The 15,359-nt window shown below is 62.5% G+C and overlaps 1 protein-coding gene across 2 annotated transcripts in view; it reads right to left on the minus strand.

Moving 5' to 3' along the window:
* Window positions 1-15,359, minus strand: part of TBC1D22A (TBC1 domain family member 22A) — a 119,829-nt gene that overhangs the window by 46,131 nt on the left and 58,339 nt on the right. For both annotated transcript variants that reach the window (XM_059681353.1, XM_059681352.1), the window contains 4 exons: window positions 12,494-12,564; window positions 10,094-10,222; window positions 8,478-8,540; window positions 7,012-7,126 (listed from right to left, as the gene is read on the minus strand). In XM_059681353.1, the coding sequence (XP_059537336.1) occupies window positions 7,012-7,126; window positions 8,478-8,540; window positions 10,094-10,222; window positions 12,494-12,564 (378 nt within the window). The remainder of the gene's footprint in view (window positions 1-7,011; window positions 7,127-8,477; window positions 8,541-10,093; window positions 10,223-12,493; window positions 12,565-15,359) is intronic.

Here is a 15,359-nt window from a genome sequence, read left to right on the forward strand (position 1 = left end):
ATCGTGAGAAACTGGCAGCAGCTCTCCCCTCCCTGTCACTCACAGCCCAGCACTCCGATCATGGACACAGGCAGGAGGATGGCAGCGGCGCCCGCATGGGCTGACCAGGCTCCTGCTTATCTCCTGGGCCACCCCCCCCACCAGCCTGCGCTAATGACCACGCCAGGGCGCTCCCGGCTCCACGGCCGGCACCAGAAAGGTCTTCTCCGGGCAAAATGAACACATTTAAAACAACCCCTACTTCTGAGATTCTGACTTACAAATAGGAAAATGCAAATAAATATTCATGTTCGTAAGTACATGCATTTATTCCAACCCCATTCCACAGGTTTCCAAAGTCATTATTTTAAGAGAAAATGACATATAAAAGCAAATCTGAGCTCACACATGCAGATCATGAGAATCAATTATAAAACAACCCTCACCTTCCCACGTGTCATCACGCCTCCCCCAGGGCCCCGCCCACGTCCAGTCTCTGCAGGTGTGGGTCCAAAGTGCCCCTCAGAACTGAGTCTAAGTTTAAATGGAGGCTAAGGTCGGGGGGTGCTTCTTCGCTTTTACTATGGTGAAAATATTTAGTAGAACTAAAATATAATTCTCTGCTTAAACTGTGCAATTCAAGGTGATGGAATAATGTTTCTTACTTTTAAACCAAATTTAACATTGTTAAATATGACAGTCACTGTTTGAAAAATACTGGCTTTACTTAGAAATTACATCACAGCCAGGGGGCGGACCTCAAAATTGCACAACAGTGGACTGGCTTCATGAATCAGGCTACATCATCTCCACAGAATGCTACGTGCAGGAGCAGAAGTGATCTTGACAAAGACTTAACAACACGGGAAAGCTTATGCTACGAGGTTAAACGGGAACAAAGCACAAAGCAGAGTTTTATACACAATGTGCTCTGGACTACGTAAATACCACGCACGGAAAGAGACTTAGCGGGAATATGGCATAACAGCGTCACCAGGAGTGGGGTGGCCGCGCCCCGCTCACCGGGGCCCGATGGGGCCGCGCACAGGCCCAGGCGCAGGCGCACGGCCCAGAGCAGAGGGCGGGGCGGGAAACACAGCGCAGGCTCCGGGCGGGCGGTGCGTCCCCCTTCCTCCCGGCGCTGGTCTGGACGCTGGGACCACGTGCCCAGCTGAGCCTGCAGGGGCGGAAACCAGCCGATCCGACTTCTACCCTGCGGCCCCGAGAAGGCTCTGCGCTCAGAGGCCGAGCTCGGGTGGGCACACGGGGGAGGGCTCACACACGGAGACACAGGAACGGAGGACCCAATGGAGCTGGTGGAGGCCAGACGCCCACCAAGCCCACTAGTGACTCCTGCGGGGGAAGCGGGTGCGGGATGGGAGCACGCAGCCCCCCCCCCCCCCGGCCCCACATGCTACACGGAGAGGTGCTCAGTGCAATGATGGCCGCAAAGAGAAGAGACGAGCAGTGCTGCCCTCAAGGTGGGCGGTCTGTGGGGGGCTTGCCCCTCCTCCACACGGCCGTCCACCCCTCCCTTGCCACCCCCCGCCCCACCTGTGCCTGTGCTCAGCCAGCAGCCCATGGAGAGTGCTGAGAGCTGTGTGGCCGGCCTGTGCATCACACCAGCGCCCTCCCCAGGGATCCGCCTGGCCTCCCTCGGCGCAGAGCGATGCACACGGACACACGCCCCGTGCAAGGGGCCCACACCGCCTGGGGGCGAGGCGGGGAGAGGAACACCCCACAGTGACAAGGCAAACCCCAGTCATGGTCCCAAAAGCTGTGAGGGACGCGTGTACTGCACCTCATTTTAAAGTGAAAGCAGCAGCGAGGGTGGGGAGGAGGTGCACAGACTGGAGCCCCCCACTTGGCTGGGGATGTCCATGGGGCGGCCACGCTGACAGCAGTCTGCGGTCCCCCAAACTGTGACACGAGGAGTTGCCGTGTGGCCCCGCAATCCCACTGCGGGTGCGTGACCGGGAGAAAGGACACCATGTCCTCAGGACGCCTGTGCCCCAGGTCCTCAGCGCGTCATTCCCAGCAACCGCCGAGCCCGAGAGCCGGCTCCTTCCACGCATGAACGGGTAGAGGGAACGTGTCTGTGCATACAACCAAGTGCTAGCTGGTCATAAAGGGGCCAAGGCACTGGCACGCTCCGACATGGATGGGTACATGCTATGACGCGGACGGGCGAAGATACGCTCCGTGAGAGGAGCCGGCCCGGCCCCACAGTGCAGGCGTCACTCACGTGAGCTGCGGGCAGAAGGAGACGGCGGCTGCCGGGGCGGACGGGGCGGACGGGGCCGGGAGTGACGGCTCCTGGATTTGCAATTCCTTTCAGGACGATGGAAATACTCTGTCGCTAACAGGTGGTGATGGCTGTGCTACTATGAACCCACCGAGTTCTTCACTCCACGGTGAACTGCCCGCACGTGAGCCCATCTCCCTAAAGCTGCTCTCGGAAGTTCCCGCAGCTGCAGGCTCTGGCGCGGGGGGCGCAGAGGAAACCGAAGGGCAGACCACGACGACCTTGCTGCCGGGTGAAGAGCACGGGCTCCCACCACCCGGTAACTCCCAGAACAGAAAGAGAAACTGTCCAGAACCCACAGCTCTTCAAAGGGAGCTGGGGGGCAGGGGAGGGAGTCCCGGGGACAGACGCAGGTGCCCACGCGGGCGATGTGAGCTCGGGGACTGGGGTAAGGACGCCGGTGCTTCTCTGAGAGTTGCTGAGAGGAGCCTGGAGAGTCCCATCACGAGAAAAAGCGTTCCTCTGTGGTGGCAGACGGGAGCTAGACTTGTGTGGCGGTCATGTCACAACATCACAGTCTCTAGCCTCGATGCTGCATGTGGGAAACTAAGGCACCACTGTCCGTCAGGCACACACAGACCTTCGGTATGAGGCCTGCGGCCACTCCACCCACCATCCCGTGTCCCCACGGCTGCCCCAGGAGGGGCTCATGCACGCCCCCCCCCTGGACCTGCCACCACCCTCTGCCCACGTCTGGCAGGTCACAACGGCAGGCGCTCGGTTAAGTTCTAGCTGCACGCCTGTGGCACCGCACGCTGCCTACCACTCCTCCCTTGAAACCGTCCGCACACTGGACTCCTGAGACACCCCCGTCTTGCCTCCAAAGCGGCCCCCCTTCCCCCGCCACACACGCCCCTCCCCGGCCTCTGCCTCAGGAGGCGATCGCAGACCCGCTGGGGGCAGGAGCCCATGAGGACGGGTCGGGAAGATACGAGAACAGCGCTCTCAGCCGACATGCCCTGTGGCCTCTGGCCCTGTGCCCTCCACACCAAAGGTGGCACGAGCTGCATTTTCTGCAGGATCGCCACGGCGGAGACGCCGGGGGCACGTCAGTGCCCACAGCAGCACCTCCTGCTCACTCCGCACACCCGGCACAGGCTCTGCGCTCCCCGTGCTCTCACTCACTCAGGCCGAACAGCAGCCAAGGAGGCGGGCTCTGCCTCCGGTCCCTGCCCCGCGGGCCCCCGCAGCTGGGCAGAGTGGCCGGACCTGGCAGCTGCGGAGCCGCATCCCAGCGCGGGGCTCAGCAGTGGCAGCGGCCTGACCACCGAGGCCCAGACTCCTCCGCAGAGAGAGCCTCGCCTGGAGGCGGGCAGCCACATCAGGCCCTGGAGCCAAACTCAACCCAGCCTGGCGGCCCTGACACTGGGGTCAGGACGGACCCTGCCCTGCACTCCCGGACGAGCCCACCAGCCCGGACTCCCAGCGGCTCCCGGGCAACCATCCCCACAGCGGCCTCATCGCCAGCCCGTCCCGGCGGCAGGTGCTCGCACGCTCTCCCTCTCCAGCTGTTCTCCTCTGCAGCACGTGCTGCGTCATCAGCACCACGTCCACGTCCCTCCGCCCCGTCCCGCGGCTGAGCCAGCAAACGCGCTCAGGGCCGCCGGGGCCTCGCGCACGATAGGGGCCAAGCAGTTAGGACGAACTTATTTACCACGTTAATTAAATGGTCTAGTTAACATGGAACATCAATTCTCCAATCACATCTCGGCTGATCTTTCTCAATTAGCAGCCTTGACGTCTGCTGACAGGGGCCTCCTGCTCAGGCATTAAGAGCGGCTGTGAGCGGCGGAGTGGAGGGCAGGCCCGGCCTCCTGCGGCCTCTCCCGACGCGGGAGATGAGGGAGGGAGCCCGCCGCTCATTAGCTGCTGAGTAATGAGAAGCCCTCCTCTGACATCAGCAGGGGAACGAGGTGCGAGGTGCTCAATGAAGTGCCCTAACCGAGCACCGTCCTCCTCGGAGAGCTGTCCTCCAGGAAGCCGGGTCTCCGCTGCAGGGACGGGACCCACCGGACACGGAATCGGCGGAGACATGCATGGACACGCGAATCCCAGGACGGAGGGCCACACGGAGACTGTCACAGCCGCGGCCACAGAAAGGCTGCAGCCAGGGAGCAGGCCTGCCTGCTGTCCCCTCTGCCCGCGGCCGGGTGAGAGCACAGCCCTCACACAGAGCATTGGAGCTTTTTCTGAGGACACAGAGGGAAGGAGACGCACGCGGGTTCAATAGCAGCCACACGGCCCACCCGAACCTCCATCAAACCGGTCATCGTGCACGTAATTAACACAGCTTCCAGAAAAAGAACCGCTGGTGCGTCCAGAAGAGAGGTGGTGAAATGTGCAGAAATGTCATCAGAGACGACCCGTCTTTACCTGGTAAGCAAAGCATCCCCCTAACACGGCCCACCTCCCACAGCACGCGGTCACACCACTAATACCCCACCTCCCACAGCACGCGGTCACACCACTAATACCCCACCTCCCACAGCACGCGGTCACACCACTAATACCCCACCTCCCACAGCACGCGGTCACACCACTAACACCCCACCTCCCACAGCACAGTCACACCACTAATACCCCACCTCCCACAGCACAGTCACACCACTAATACCCCACCTCCCACAGCACAGTCACACCACTAATACCCCACCTCCCACAGCACAGTCACACCACTAATACCCCACCTCCCACAGCACAGTCACACCACTAATACCCCACCTCCCACAGCACGCGGTCACACCACTAACACCCCACCTCCCACAGCACAGTCACACCACTAATACCCCACCTCCCACAGCACAGTCACACCACTAATACCCCACCTCCCACAGCACAGTCACACCACTAATACCCCACCTCCCACAGCACAGTCACACCACTAATACCCCACCTCCCACAGCACAGTCACACCACTAATACCCCACCTCCCACAGCACAGTCACACCACTAATACCCCACCTCCCACAGCACGCGGTCACACCACTAACACCCCACCTCCCACAGCACGCGGTCACACCACTAACACCCCACCTCCCACAGCACGCGGTCACACCACTAATACCCCACCTCCCACAGCACGCACTCACACCACTAATACCCCACCTCCCACAGCACGCGGTCACACCACTAACACCCCACCTCCCACAGCACGCGGTCACACCACTAATACCCCACCTCCCACAGCACGCACTCACACCACTAATACCCCACCTCCCACAGCACGCACTCACACCACTAATACCCCACCTCCCACAGCACGCACTCACACCACTAATACCCCACCTCCCACAGCACGCAGTCACACCACTAATACCCCACCTCCCACAGCACGCAGTCACACCACTAATACCCCACCTCCCACAGCACGCACTCACACCACTAATACCCCACCTCCCACAGCACGCGGTCACACCACTAACACCCCACCTCCCACAGCACGCGGTCACACCACTAATACCCCACCTCCCACAGCACGCACTCACACCACTAATACCCCACCTCCCACAGCACGCACTCACACCACTAATACCCCACCTCCCACAGCACGCACTCACACCACTAATACCCCACCTCCCACAGCACGCAGTCACACCACTAATACCCCACCTCCCACAGCACGCAGTCACACCACTAATACCCCACCTCCCACAGCACGCGGTCACACCACTAATACCCCACCTCCCACAGCACGCAGTCACACCACTAATACCCCACCTCCCACAGCACAGTCACACCACTAATACCCCACCTCCCACAGCACGCAGTCACACCACTAATACCCCACCTCCCACAGCACGCACTCACACCACTAATACCCCACCTCCCACAGCACGCACTCACACCACTAATACCCCACCTCCCACAGCACGCAGTCACACCACTAATACCCCACCTCCCACAGCACGCAGTCACACCACTAATACCCCACCTCCCACAGCACGCAGTCACACCACTAATACCCCACCTCCCACAGCACGCGGTCACACCACTAATACCCCACCTCCCACAGCACGCAGTCACACCACTAATACCCCACCTCCCACAGCACGCAGTCACACCACTAATACCCCACCTCCCACAGCACAGTCACACCAGTAAGACCCCACCTCCCACAGCACAGTCACACCACTAATACCCCACCTCCCACAGCACGCAGTCACACCACTAATACCCCACCTCCCACAGCACGCAGTCACACCACTAATACCCCACCTCCCACAGCACAGTCACACCACTAATACCCCACCTCCCACAGCACGCAGTCACACCACTAATACCCCACCTCCCACAGCACGCAGTCACACCACTAATACCCCACCTCCCACAGCACAGTCACACCAGTAAGACCCCACCTCCCACAGCACAGTCACACCACTAATACCCCACCTCCCACAGCACAGTCACACCACTAATACCCCACCTCCCACAGCACGCAGGTGCACACAGAGCTGGTACTGACGGAGAGCGAGACCCTTGGCGTGGACTACACTCCCGCTCACACGTCACCAAAAACAAGGTACCAACAGTGGCAGCTGCACCCTGGCCTCAGTGGCGAGGCACCTGGACCAGGGCTGTTACGGCAAGAAGACCACACTTCCTGTTGTTAGCTCACCTTCCTGACGCTACACTTGGTGGCAATTCTCCACGTGGTGCAATCACCCACAGAAAGGCCCACAAGTTCATGGTTACCGACTGTGAGGAAGCGCGCCAGGACGTGCTCTTACCCGTGTGCTCGCAGATGAAGACCACGAAGAAAGGGGTGACCAGGTCATTGATGCCCTGGACGTAGCCGCTGGCAGGGTGACGAATAGCCCATATGAACAGGATCCTCTCGAAAATCTGGGAGAGAATGGAGCACGTGGTGAAGCGAACAGTGAGCCATCAGAGGCATCAGGACGCACGCTTTCACTTAAATACAAACTGCCCGCTTCCCGCCGTCACTGCTGTTAAAGCATCAACAAACGCCAACTGGTGTCCACCTCTTCCTACAACTCCAACCACCTGACTTTCATTGACTCACAGGCAACATGCAGTGCTCCCCCCGCCCGGCGTCCCCCGCACGCGCAGCTGGCACCGAGGATGCTGCTCTCGGCTCCTGCAGGCCCTCGGGTGCCATCCGCACACGGCTGCCCGGCCTGGGCGGGAGGGCAGCAGTGCCCGGCCTACCAGCCACCCAGCCTTGACAGGGCACATGGCCCATGCAATAAGACCCACGGATGCCTGGTCTGTACCAGACAGAGCGACCACAGGGGGGCAGTCCAGCCAGAGGGATAGGAGCAGTGCAAGAGCCACTCTGTAAGAGACACTCTAAAGGGAGGGCACGCCCTCTCCACCCGCCCTCTCCACAGCCCTGTCAGTGCTGCTGGTGGAACGCAGATGCTGCAGGGCGCCAGAGCAGCCAACGTGGACACGCGGGGAAGCCAAGCACAGAGGAGCGATGCTTGCAGAGACCACACCTGGGTTCTGCCTATCGACTAACACAAGACCTAGGTTCCCAGGACATCCAGCCCCTCCGCACGGCATCAGCCCCCCCAGAGCCGTGCCCGAGGCCCCGTCCCCGCTCGGGCAGCTGCAGGGCCCTGCCTCCCTGGGGTTGGACAGGCCTGCAGCTCCGGGAGCAGCCACAGGAGCCCCACAGACATGAAGGGGCGGGACTACCGCCAGGGCACGGCGCCTCGAGCCAATGGGATCGAGGTCTCCGACGTCCCAGACAAGCAGAAAGACAGACACCGACGGTGGTGACGGGCTCTCCTCTCCGACCCGAAAGCCGGCCTCCCAGGTGCGCCAAGCGGTAGGAAACCATAAAACGAACCCAAGTACCGAGGCAGACTCCACTTCCCGTTAAACAGCCAGCAAAAGAGAGGCCATCGCTTGTGGTGCGGATACAACAAGCACGGCCACTGAGGAGACAAGCACAGCGCTGCTCCCAGCACGGCTCTTCGGCAGACACGGCCGATCCACTGTGCTCTGCGACCGCACGTCCGTGTGCCTTAACAAGGCTGGACGCGAGGCTGGACGCGAGGCTGGACGCGAGCCCGGCCGGGCTCAGTGCGTGAACGGCGACCTACGAACCCGGAGGCCAGGGCACAGGCCTGGGGTGCAGGCTTCATCCCCAGTCCAGGCTGCGCAGGAGGCAGCTGAGCCCAGCGAAGGGGGCCCCTGAGCAAAGGGGGCCCGGGGCCGCGCTTACCTCCGTCACTGCCGGCTGCAGCGTCAGCGCCTCGGGACTCATCCGCGGGATGTCGATGTGGATCTGGAGATGGAGGAGAAGAGACAGGATGGCAACCAGCCGGGTGTAGCCGGAAGCGGACGCTGGCGCGCTGCCCCCTGCTGTCTGCTCGGAGACGCTGGCCTCGCCGAGCGCGGCTCGGATGGGCTCCCGAGTCCTGGCATGACAGGCGGCTGACCTGCCCGCCTGAGCAGCGGCTGCCACGTGCGAGGACAGTGCAGGCCTCGGCCACTGGACACACGGTCCACAGCCATCAGCGAGCGTCGGCTCCGGACAGGGACGCGCACGTGCGTGCGTCACTCGCAGCTCAGCCGCGACAGTGCTTCTCGGACCCAGGCCACAGGAGAGTCACGGGAAAGTCCACTCGCAGAGGGACACGAACGGCTCAGGAAGCAACCAAAACAGCATCAGGGCGTGAGCTGGCGGCACGCGGGCTCCAGCACCCAACACCCACGCACATCCCCCACGGGCTCAGCTGTCACCACCCACCACCAGGGACACAGCCCAGCCGGCCAAGGGGACACCTGCACGGTGAACTCGGGTCCACGCCCCGTGCTTACAGGTGACCTGGGACCGCCTCCCGCCGGCCAGCCTGGGCCTGGGCACACCAGGTGGAGCTGTTACCCTCATGGCAACTGAAGACCGCCCTCACCGCGGTCCCAGCCACCTCCCCCGGACTCCCAACAGAAGGAGCTGGTGCACCTCCCGGAGAGATGCCAGCGTCACCGCCGAAGTCTTCTTAAATAAAAATGCATCAAAACATGTTCAAAACACTATCGACGCCAACTATTCTCTGAGACTAGCAGGGGGGCGGTGGGGGGGATAAAGCAGGCGGGCTGTCCGCCCCCTGAGCAAGTGCCTTCTGTCTCAAACCGGCTTCCTGAGTGGCGGGTGCAGTGCCCATGTGCCCAAGTGCCAGGACAGGCTCCGGGAGCAGCCCATGTGCCCAAGTGCCAGGACAGGCTCCAGGAGCAGCTGGGCCAGGGCAGAGGGTGCCTAGAGGGCGGAGGAGGGGTTCCTGCCCTGAGTCCTCCTCCTCCTCCCTCTCCTCCTCCCTCTCCTCCTCCCTGAGGGAACGGATCTTCCCGGAGCCTCCCTGCGCCCGCCCGCGGGGAAGACACGTCCACGAGTCCACGTAATTGACAGGAGCTCGGGCGCCAGCAGAGGCGAGCCGGGCCTGGCTCTGCAACACACCCAGACCACGCTGACGGCAGTGACGGCGGGTGCGGCCAGCCCACGGGGGAATTGGCAAGGCTCCTTCCTTCACTTGGAGGCGGGGCTCCATGAGGACGGGCTGGACAGGGAGACGCCCGGCCGTGAGACCCGCTAAGAGCGCCGTGGAGCTGGGCTGCGGCACAGCCACTGGAACTCTGGCATCTCGGAGCCGGTGAGAACTCAGGGTCTCCGAGCCGGGCCAGCAGCGCCCCCTGCCCCACCAGGAACCACAGGGCGGTCATCTGTTTCCACGCACACCGTTTCCTAGGACACAGCGCGGCGGCCAGCGGGACACAGAGGGAAACACTGCCGCCTGCAGCCCCGCCAGGCGGAGCCCGCGAGGGACGGGAGGACAGGCCCACCTGCCTGTAGGTGTCCTGGTGGCCCTCGTCATTCCGCGAGTCGTAGTAGTGCTCCACGAAGGCGAAGTACTCCTCCCGCTTCCTCTGCAGCGTGGCGGCTCTGCGCTCCGCGTTGGCAGGAAGGTAGCCCTGCGGAGGCAGACGAAGGTGAGTGTGGTCCATGCTGACCACGCGTCTCCCTGGGAAGGCGCGAGTCCCGAGGGCCTCCCACCAGGGCTGTGGGGCCACCAGGGGAGGCCCGGTGGGGACCAGCCGCACACTGCCCACAGGCAGGGACGCCCAGGGCTCTGCGTGAGCAGGGCGAGCATGCGGGGCTCCTCCCTGTCCCCCAAATTTTAACTCCACTTATTGAAACATAAGTTCTCAAAGGCACGGATGCCACACTGGCAACCAGAGCCCCACATCCTCCTGCCGCTCCCGTTCCTGAAGGAAAACACACGTGCACGTCGAGGCCTTTAGATAATTAAGCAAAACTAGGAATTATGCAGATGAGGCACATGCAAGCATGGGCTGAATCTAAACGACAGAATGACAGGGAACGCAACTGCTGCATTAGCAGGCTGTGAAAACACCAGTCACCAATGTCAACCCACACACGCAGGGACGCGGGTCCAAGCGGTCCCGGCGACACGACCGGCGCCCCCTGCGGCCACGTGCGAACCCCCAGAGGCGGGGACGCAGGACCCATGTCACCGCCTCTAACCATTCTACCACCAGCACAGGCGGGACCATTTCACCAGCTGTGCTCAAGGTCTCTGAAGCATCATTTAAAAAGGGCCCAGCCTGTGCGTCCCACAGCGCACTGTGCACAGCCTGCGCCAGTGTGAGCCTCAGCGGGGCGTGAAGGGGCTCCGGGCTGAGTGCAGCCCGCTCCCAGCAGCAGGAGCGCCTCTCGTGTCCCTCACTAAGGCCCAGGGCCACCGCCCCTGAGGACAGCACACCCACAGCCACCGGACCACGTCTCTGACGGGTCGTGGACACACAGGAAGCAGTCCTGTTGACGGGCCTTGACACAGGTCCACGTTCAAGGACACTGGCTGTTCGTCCTACTGACCTAAATAAATGGTAATGTCTCCATCCTGGTTCAGGGCTGAGCCCTGGGTCCTGGAGGCAGAGTAGACAGGACAGAGCACCCCCCAGCCCTCTACTGGGCCCCCGGGACCACATGTGCCCAGGCGGTCCCGCCACCCCCACTCCCAGCAGGCACCTCTCCCTGTCCCAGGAGCCCAGTGTCCTGGAGCAGCAGTGCAGCCCTGGGCACACCTGGGACCCTGCGGGCGCCTCGGTGTCAGTACCTCCCAAGCTCCCAGGCGGCACGACCAGGCGCCCAGCATGGAGAGCCAGGTCCAGGGGGGCGGCCGGGGCTGCCACATCTCTGCTGCGCCCTGTCCCCGCCCACCCGGGGGCACCTGTGGCCTCTCCGCTCGGCTCCTCTGCCCCGAGGCCCAGGCCAATCCCTGGGCAGCATGTAGAGGATCTAACCATGACCCGCAGTCGGGCACCGAAGGAAAAGAACAGGACGCGGTCACCCGCGCGACACCTGCCCAGGGACGCAGAACACCCTCAACGCAAACTGCCGTGCAGGGGCCTGACAGCGTTTTCACCCCAACTTCCCACAATTCCCTCTGAGGAGCTCGAAACCCACCTTAAAGGGAAAAGTAGGAAGACTGCAGAGAAACGCTTAAAACAAACAAAACACCAGCAACTGCAGCAGGTCTAACTGAATAGCAAGAGAGCATTTAATCAATACGCAGTCACTGTTCAGGCTGCACCGCGTTCAGGATTACGAGGCGCTAAGCTGCAGATTGATTGAGACTCATTAGCGAGAAAGCGTCCTTTAAATTGTCAAAGTCGGGCCCATTCAGAGCAAACAGAGTCCCCGCTGACTTGGTTCCAGAGCAATGAGGGGGAGCTGCCCCACCGGGAGCCCCGAGCGGGCACAGGGCCATGACCCACCCCTCGCCCACGCGGCTCCCGGGCCAGAGCTCTGTGCGGTGGGGAGCGAGGGCTCCGCCCTCATCGCAGAGGCCACTGCTTCCATCTCCCTTCCCCGGCGCCATGGCTGAGAGCGACAGAAAGCACGCCCAACACGCCCTGGCCCTCCGCCGCTTCCTCTCCACGTGGGCCTTTCACCAGGTCTGCACGCCTCGGGGAGATTATTCACACGGAGGTCAGGGCGAGAACACACAGCCGCCCGGCCGGGGCTTCACATCTCCTGGCAGCCCTGTCACCCCGGCTCCTCATGAGGCCAAGGGTGGGCCTGTCCTCAGCCCAAGGCCTGCATCGCCACAGACCAGGCGTCCGGTGACCAGCCACACTTCCGGCCAGATGAGGGGGACGGACGAGGGGCCGCCCTCACGGGGAAGGTGGCGACGGGCAGGCCCGGGGATGAGCACTCACTGAGAGGAGCTTCCACGTGATGGGACGCACCGGCTTCGGGATCCCGGACCAGCTGAGCCTCCGCAGCTCCTCTGTGGGCAGAAGAGACGAGGGAATCGGGGTTAGTGAGTCAGCACCCGTGCGCCGCCCCGCCCCCACGTGCCGCCAGATGCACCTCCACGATGGGCATCCGAGCAGTCAGCACCACCCGGGCGCACGGCCGCTCAGAGGACACGCGTGTCAGTGCACCCGTGTTCCCGCTCCCCCTGGGTGCCAGTGCCCCCGCCTCCTGCCTCCCTCCTCCCCTCCCACTGCCTTCTCTGCCTCCTGCTCGCTCTCCCCCGCCACTGCCTTTCCCCAACTTCACGCCCAATGCGGCTGTGGCTCCTCCTCTCACCCTCAGCAGGAGAACGCTGTGTGGTCACTTTCTCGGACGAGTTTTGGAGGAAAGTGCCCTGGAGAGGCCTGTGCACGGCACGCATGAAGGTGTGGGCGCTGCACGCATGACGGTGTGGGCGCTGCACGCATGAAGGTGTGGGCGCTGCACGCATGAAGGTGTGGCATGCTGCACGCATGATGGTGTGGGCGCTGCACGCATGATGGTGTGGGCGCTGCACGCATGAAGGTGTGGGCGCTGCACGCATGAAGGTGTGGGCACGGCACGCATGAAGGTGTGGCGTGCTGCATGCATGAAGGTGTGGGCGCTGCACGCATGAAGGTGTGGGCGCTGCACGCATGAAGGTGTGGCATGCTGCACGCATGGAGGTATGGGCGCTGCACGCATGAAGGTGTGGGCGCTGCGCGCATGAAGGTGTGGGTGCTGCACGCACCAAGTGGGCTGTCACTCTGCCTAAAAACACCCGCACATGCAGAGGTCACGCAGGGCGGGCCAGCCACCCGAGGGCAGGAGACGGAGGGGCAGGGGATGGAGGGGCAGGGGACGGGCCCCTGGATCCTGCCTGACCCTCGTGTCTCCTTGAGTCCCACTCACATGCCCTGCGTGGCCAGAAACGCATTTCAACGTGCAGGTGTGTCGCCACTCGGCCCACTGCCCCTGAGGCAGGCATTGCTTCCCTTTAAGTCCAGAAGCACCGACAGCTGGGAGCAGGCGATTCACACTCGGAATAAAGACGGATAAGGAGGCAGCCCCGGTAGTTGAATCAACCAAAACAGCGCCAGCACCTCACCGTTTCCAGTTCTAAAGCCCAAGCAGAGTGTGTGGAGAGCGACTGGGCAGCAGTTCCAGCAACAACTTCACGTCACAGCCGCCTGAGAAGACCCAACCCTCCCCGTCCCCGAGGGCCCGAAGCGGACGCCACGTGACCCGTCCGTCGGGGAAGGAGCCCGGACACCTCCGGTTCCAGGTCCCGGCAGCCGTCCCCTCGGGGACGAGCCCACAGCTGGAGCCCGAGCGTAGGTCAGAGGTAAGAGAAGGGTCTGACCACAGCGCCGGCGCCCAGGGAGCTGCCACAGAGGCAGCTGGCTCACCGGGCGTGCCCCTGCCGGGAGAGGAGGCGGTAGCCGGCCTGGGGGCCCGGGGCTGGGGACCCTCTCCCAGGTCTGTCCACTCTGTGACCTGCTGGCACGGAAGAGGGTTTGGTACCACAGACCCAGTCACATGTGGACACGGACAAAGGGTCCACACAGACCCAGCGACCAAGACAGAAGCAGATGTTCCAGGAAGGGCCCACGGGTGGGGTCACCCCGGAGAGCATGGCTCCCCTGCGTGCTGACCTGGGCCACCGGGGAAAGCCACCTCACAGAGTTCAGGCCCCCTCGCCCATCCACCTTCCCACCAGAACTCGGGGGGCACCCCCCCAGCACCCCTGGGGGAGGCAGGCAGAGAAGAGAGCACGTTGCTGGGAACCCTCTGAGGCACTGGGTCGGAGGTGAGGGGGGCTGCCCCCCCAGGAACCAGACCCGCCTCTGGGGAGGCCGAGGGAGAGAGGCCGGCAACACCAGGAGGCAGGGGACCGGGCTCCGAGCCCAGCACCACGGCCAGACCAAGAACCAGAAATCGACAGCCGCTCTCCACCAGCAGAAACAATGAAATAGAGCGAAGAGGGTATAGGCCGAAGCTTAACGAGAAACGGACACCAGCCCACGGAGAAAGTGACTGGTTTTACTTAGACTCACAGAGGCAGGGGGCCCCTGGCCCGCTGAGCGAGCGCGACTTCAGGGCATGTCCCTGGGGGCACGGGTCGCGGGAGGGGGGGGAGGGGGATGGGGGAGGGGGGAAGGGAGGCACAGCCAAGCCCAGGGCCCACCTCCCCGGGCACGGCCAGAACCACTACAACCGCCTGCGTGTCTTTTCCTCAGAGAGATCAGTCTCTGCTTTCCGTTTCCTACAACTTCTCCGTGAGGTTTGGAAGGGCTCATGTTGCCTGAGTAACCGGCGACGAGAGCGTCTGCCCCCCCTTCTGAAAGGCCTCTGGGGACTAGGTCGCTCCTGCTGTGAACGTTCAGAGCTCACGAGTAACGAGTAACGCCATCTGACCTGACGCTCTCCCCTGAAGGTGTGCAGCCACTGACTCTTTAAATTGACAAGGAGATCGTAAAGCAGGGGTCCTCAAACTTTTTAAACAGGGGGCCAGTTCACTGTCCCTCAGACCGTTGGAGGGCCGGACTATAGTTCAAAAAAAACTGTGAACAAATTCCTATGCACGCTGCACATATCTTATTTTGAAGTAAAAAAACAAAACGGGAACAAATACAGTATTGGTATTTGCACGTGGCCCGCGGGCCGTCGTTTGAGGACCCGCCTTAAAGCTTTGATTCCTCCTGGTCCCTCCACCAGGCCCTGCCGCTCACGGAGTCCGTCCATTCCATGTGCCTTCTCGAACCCTTTGGCGTAGACTTGGAATACGCCCCGAACCCCATTAGCTTT

Source organism: Myotis daubentonii, chromosome 2, assembly GCF_963259705.1.
Source record: "Myotis daubentonii chromosome 2, mMyoDau2.1, whole genome shotgun sequence".
In the NCBI taxonomy this organism is placed as follows: Eukaryota; Metazoa; Chordata; class Mammalia; order Chiroptera; family Vespertilionidae; genus Myotis; species Myotis daubentonii.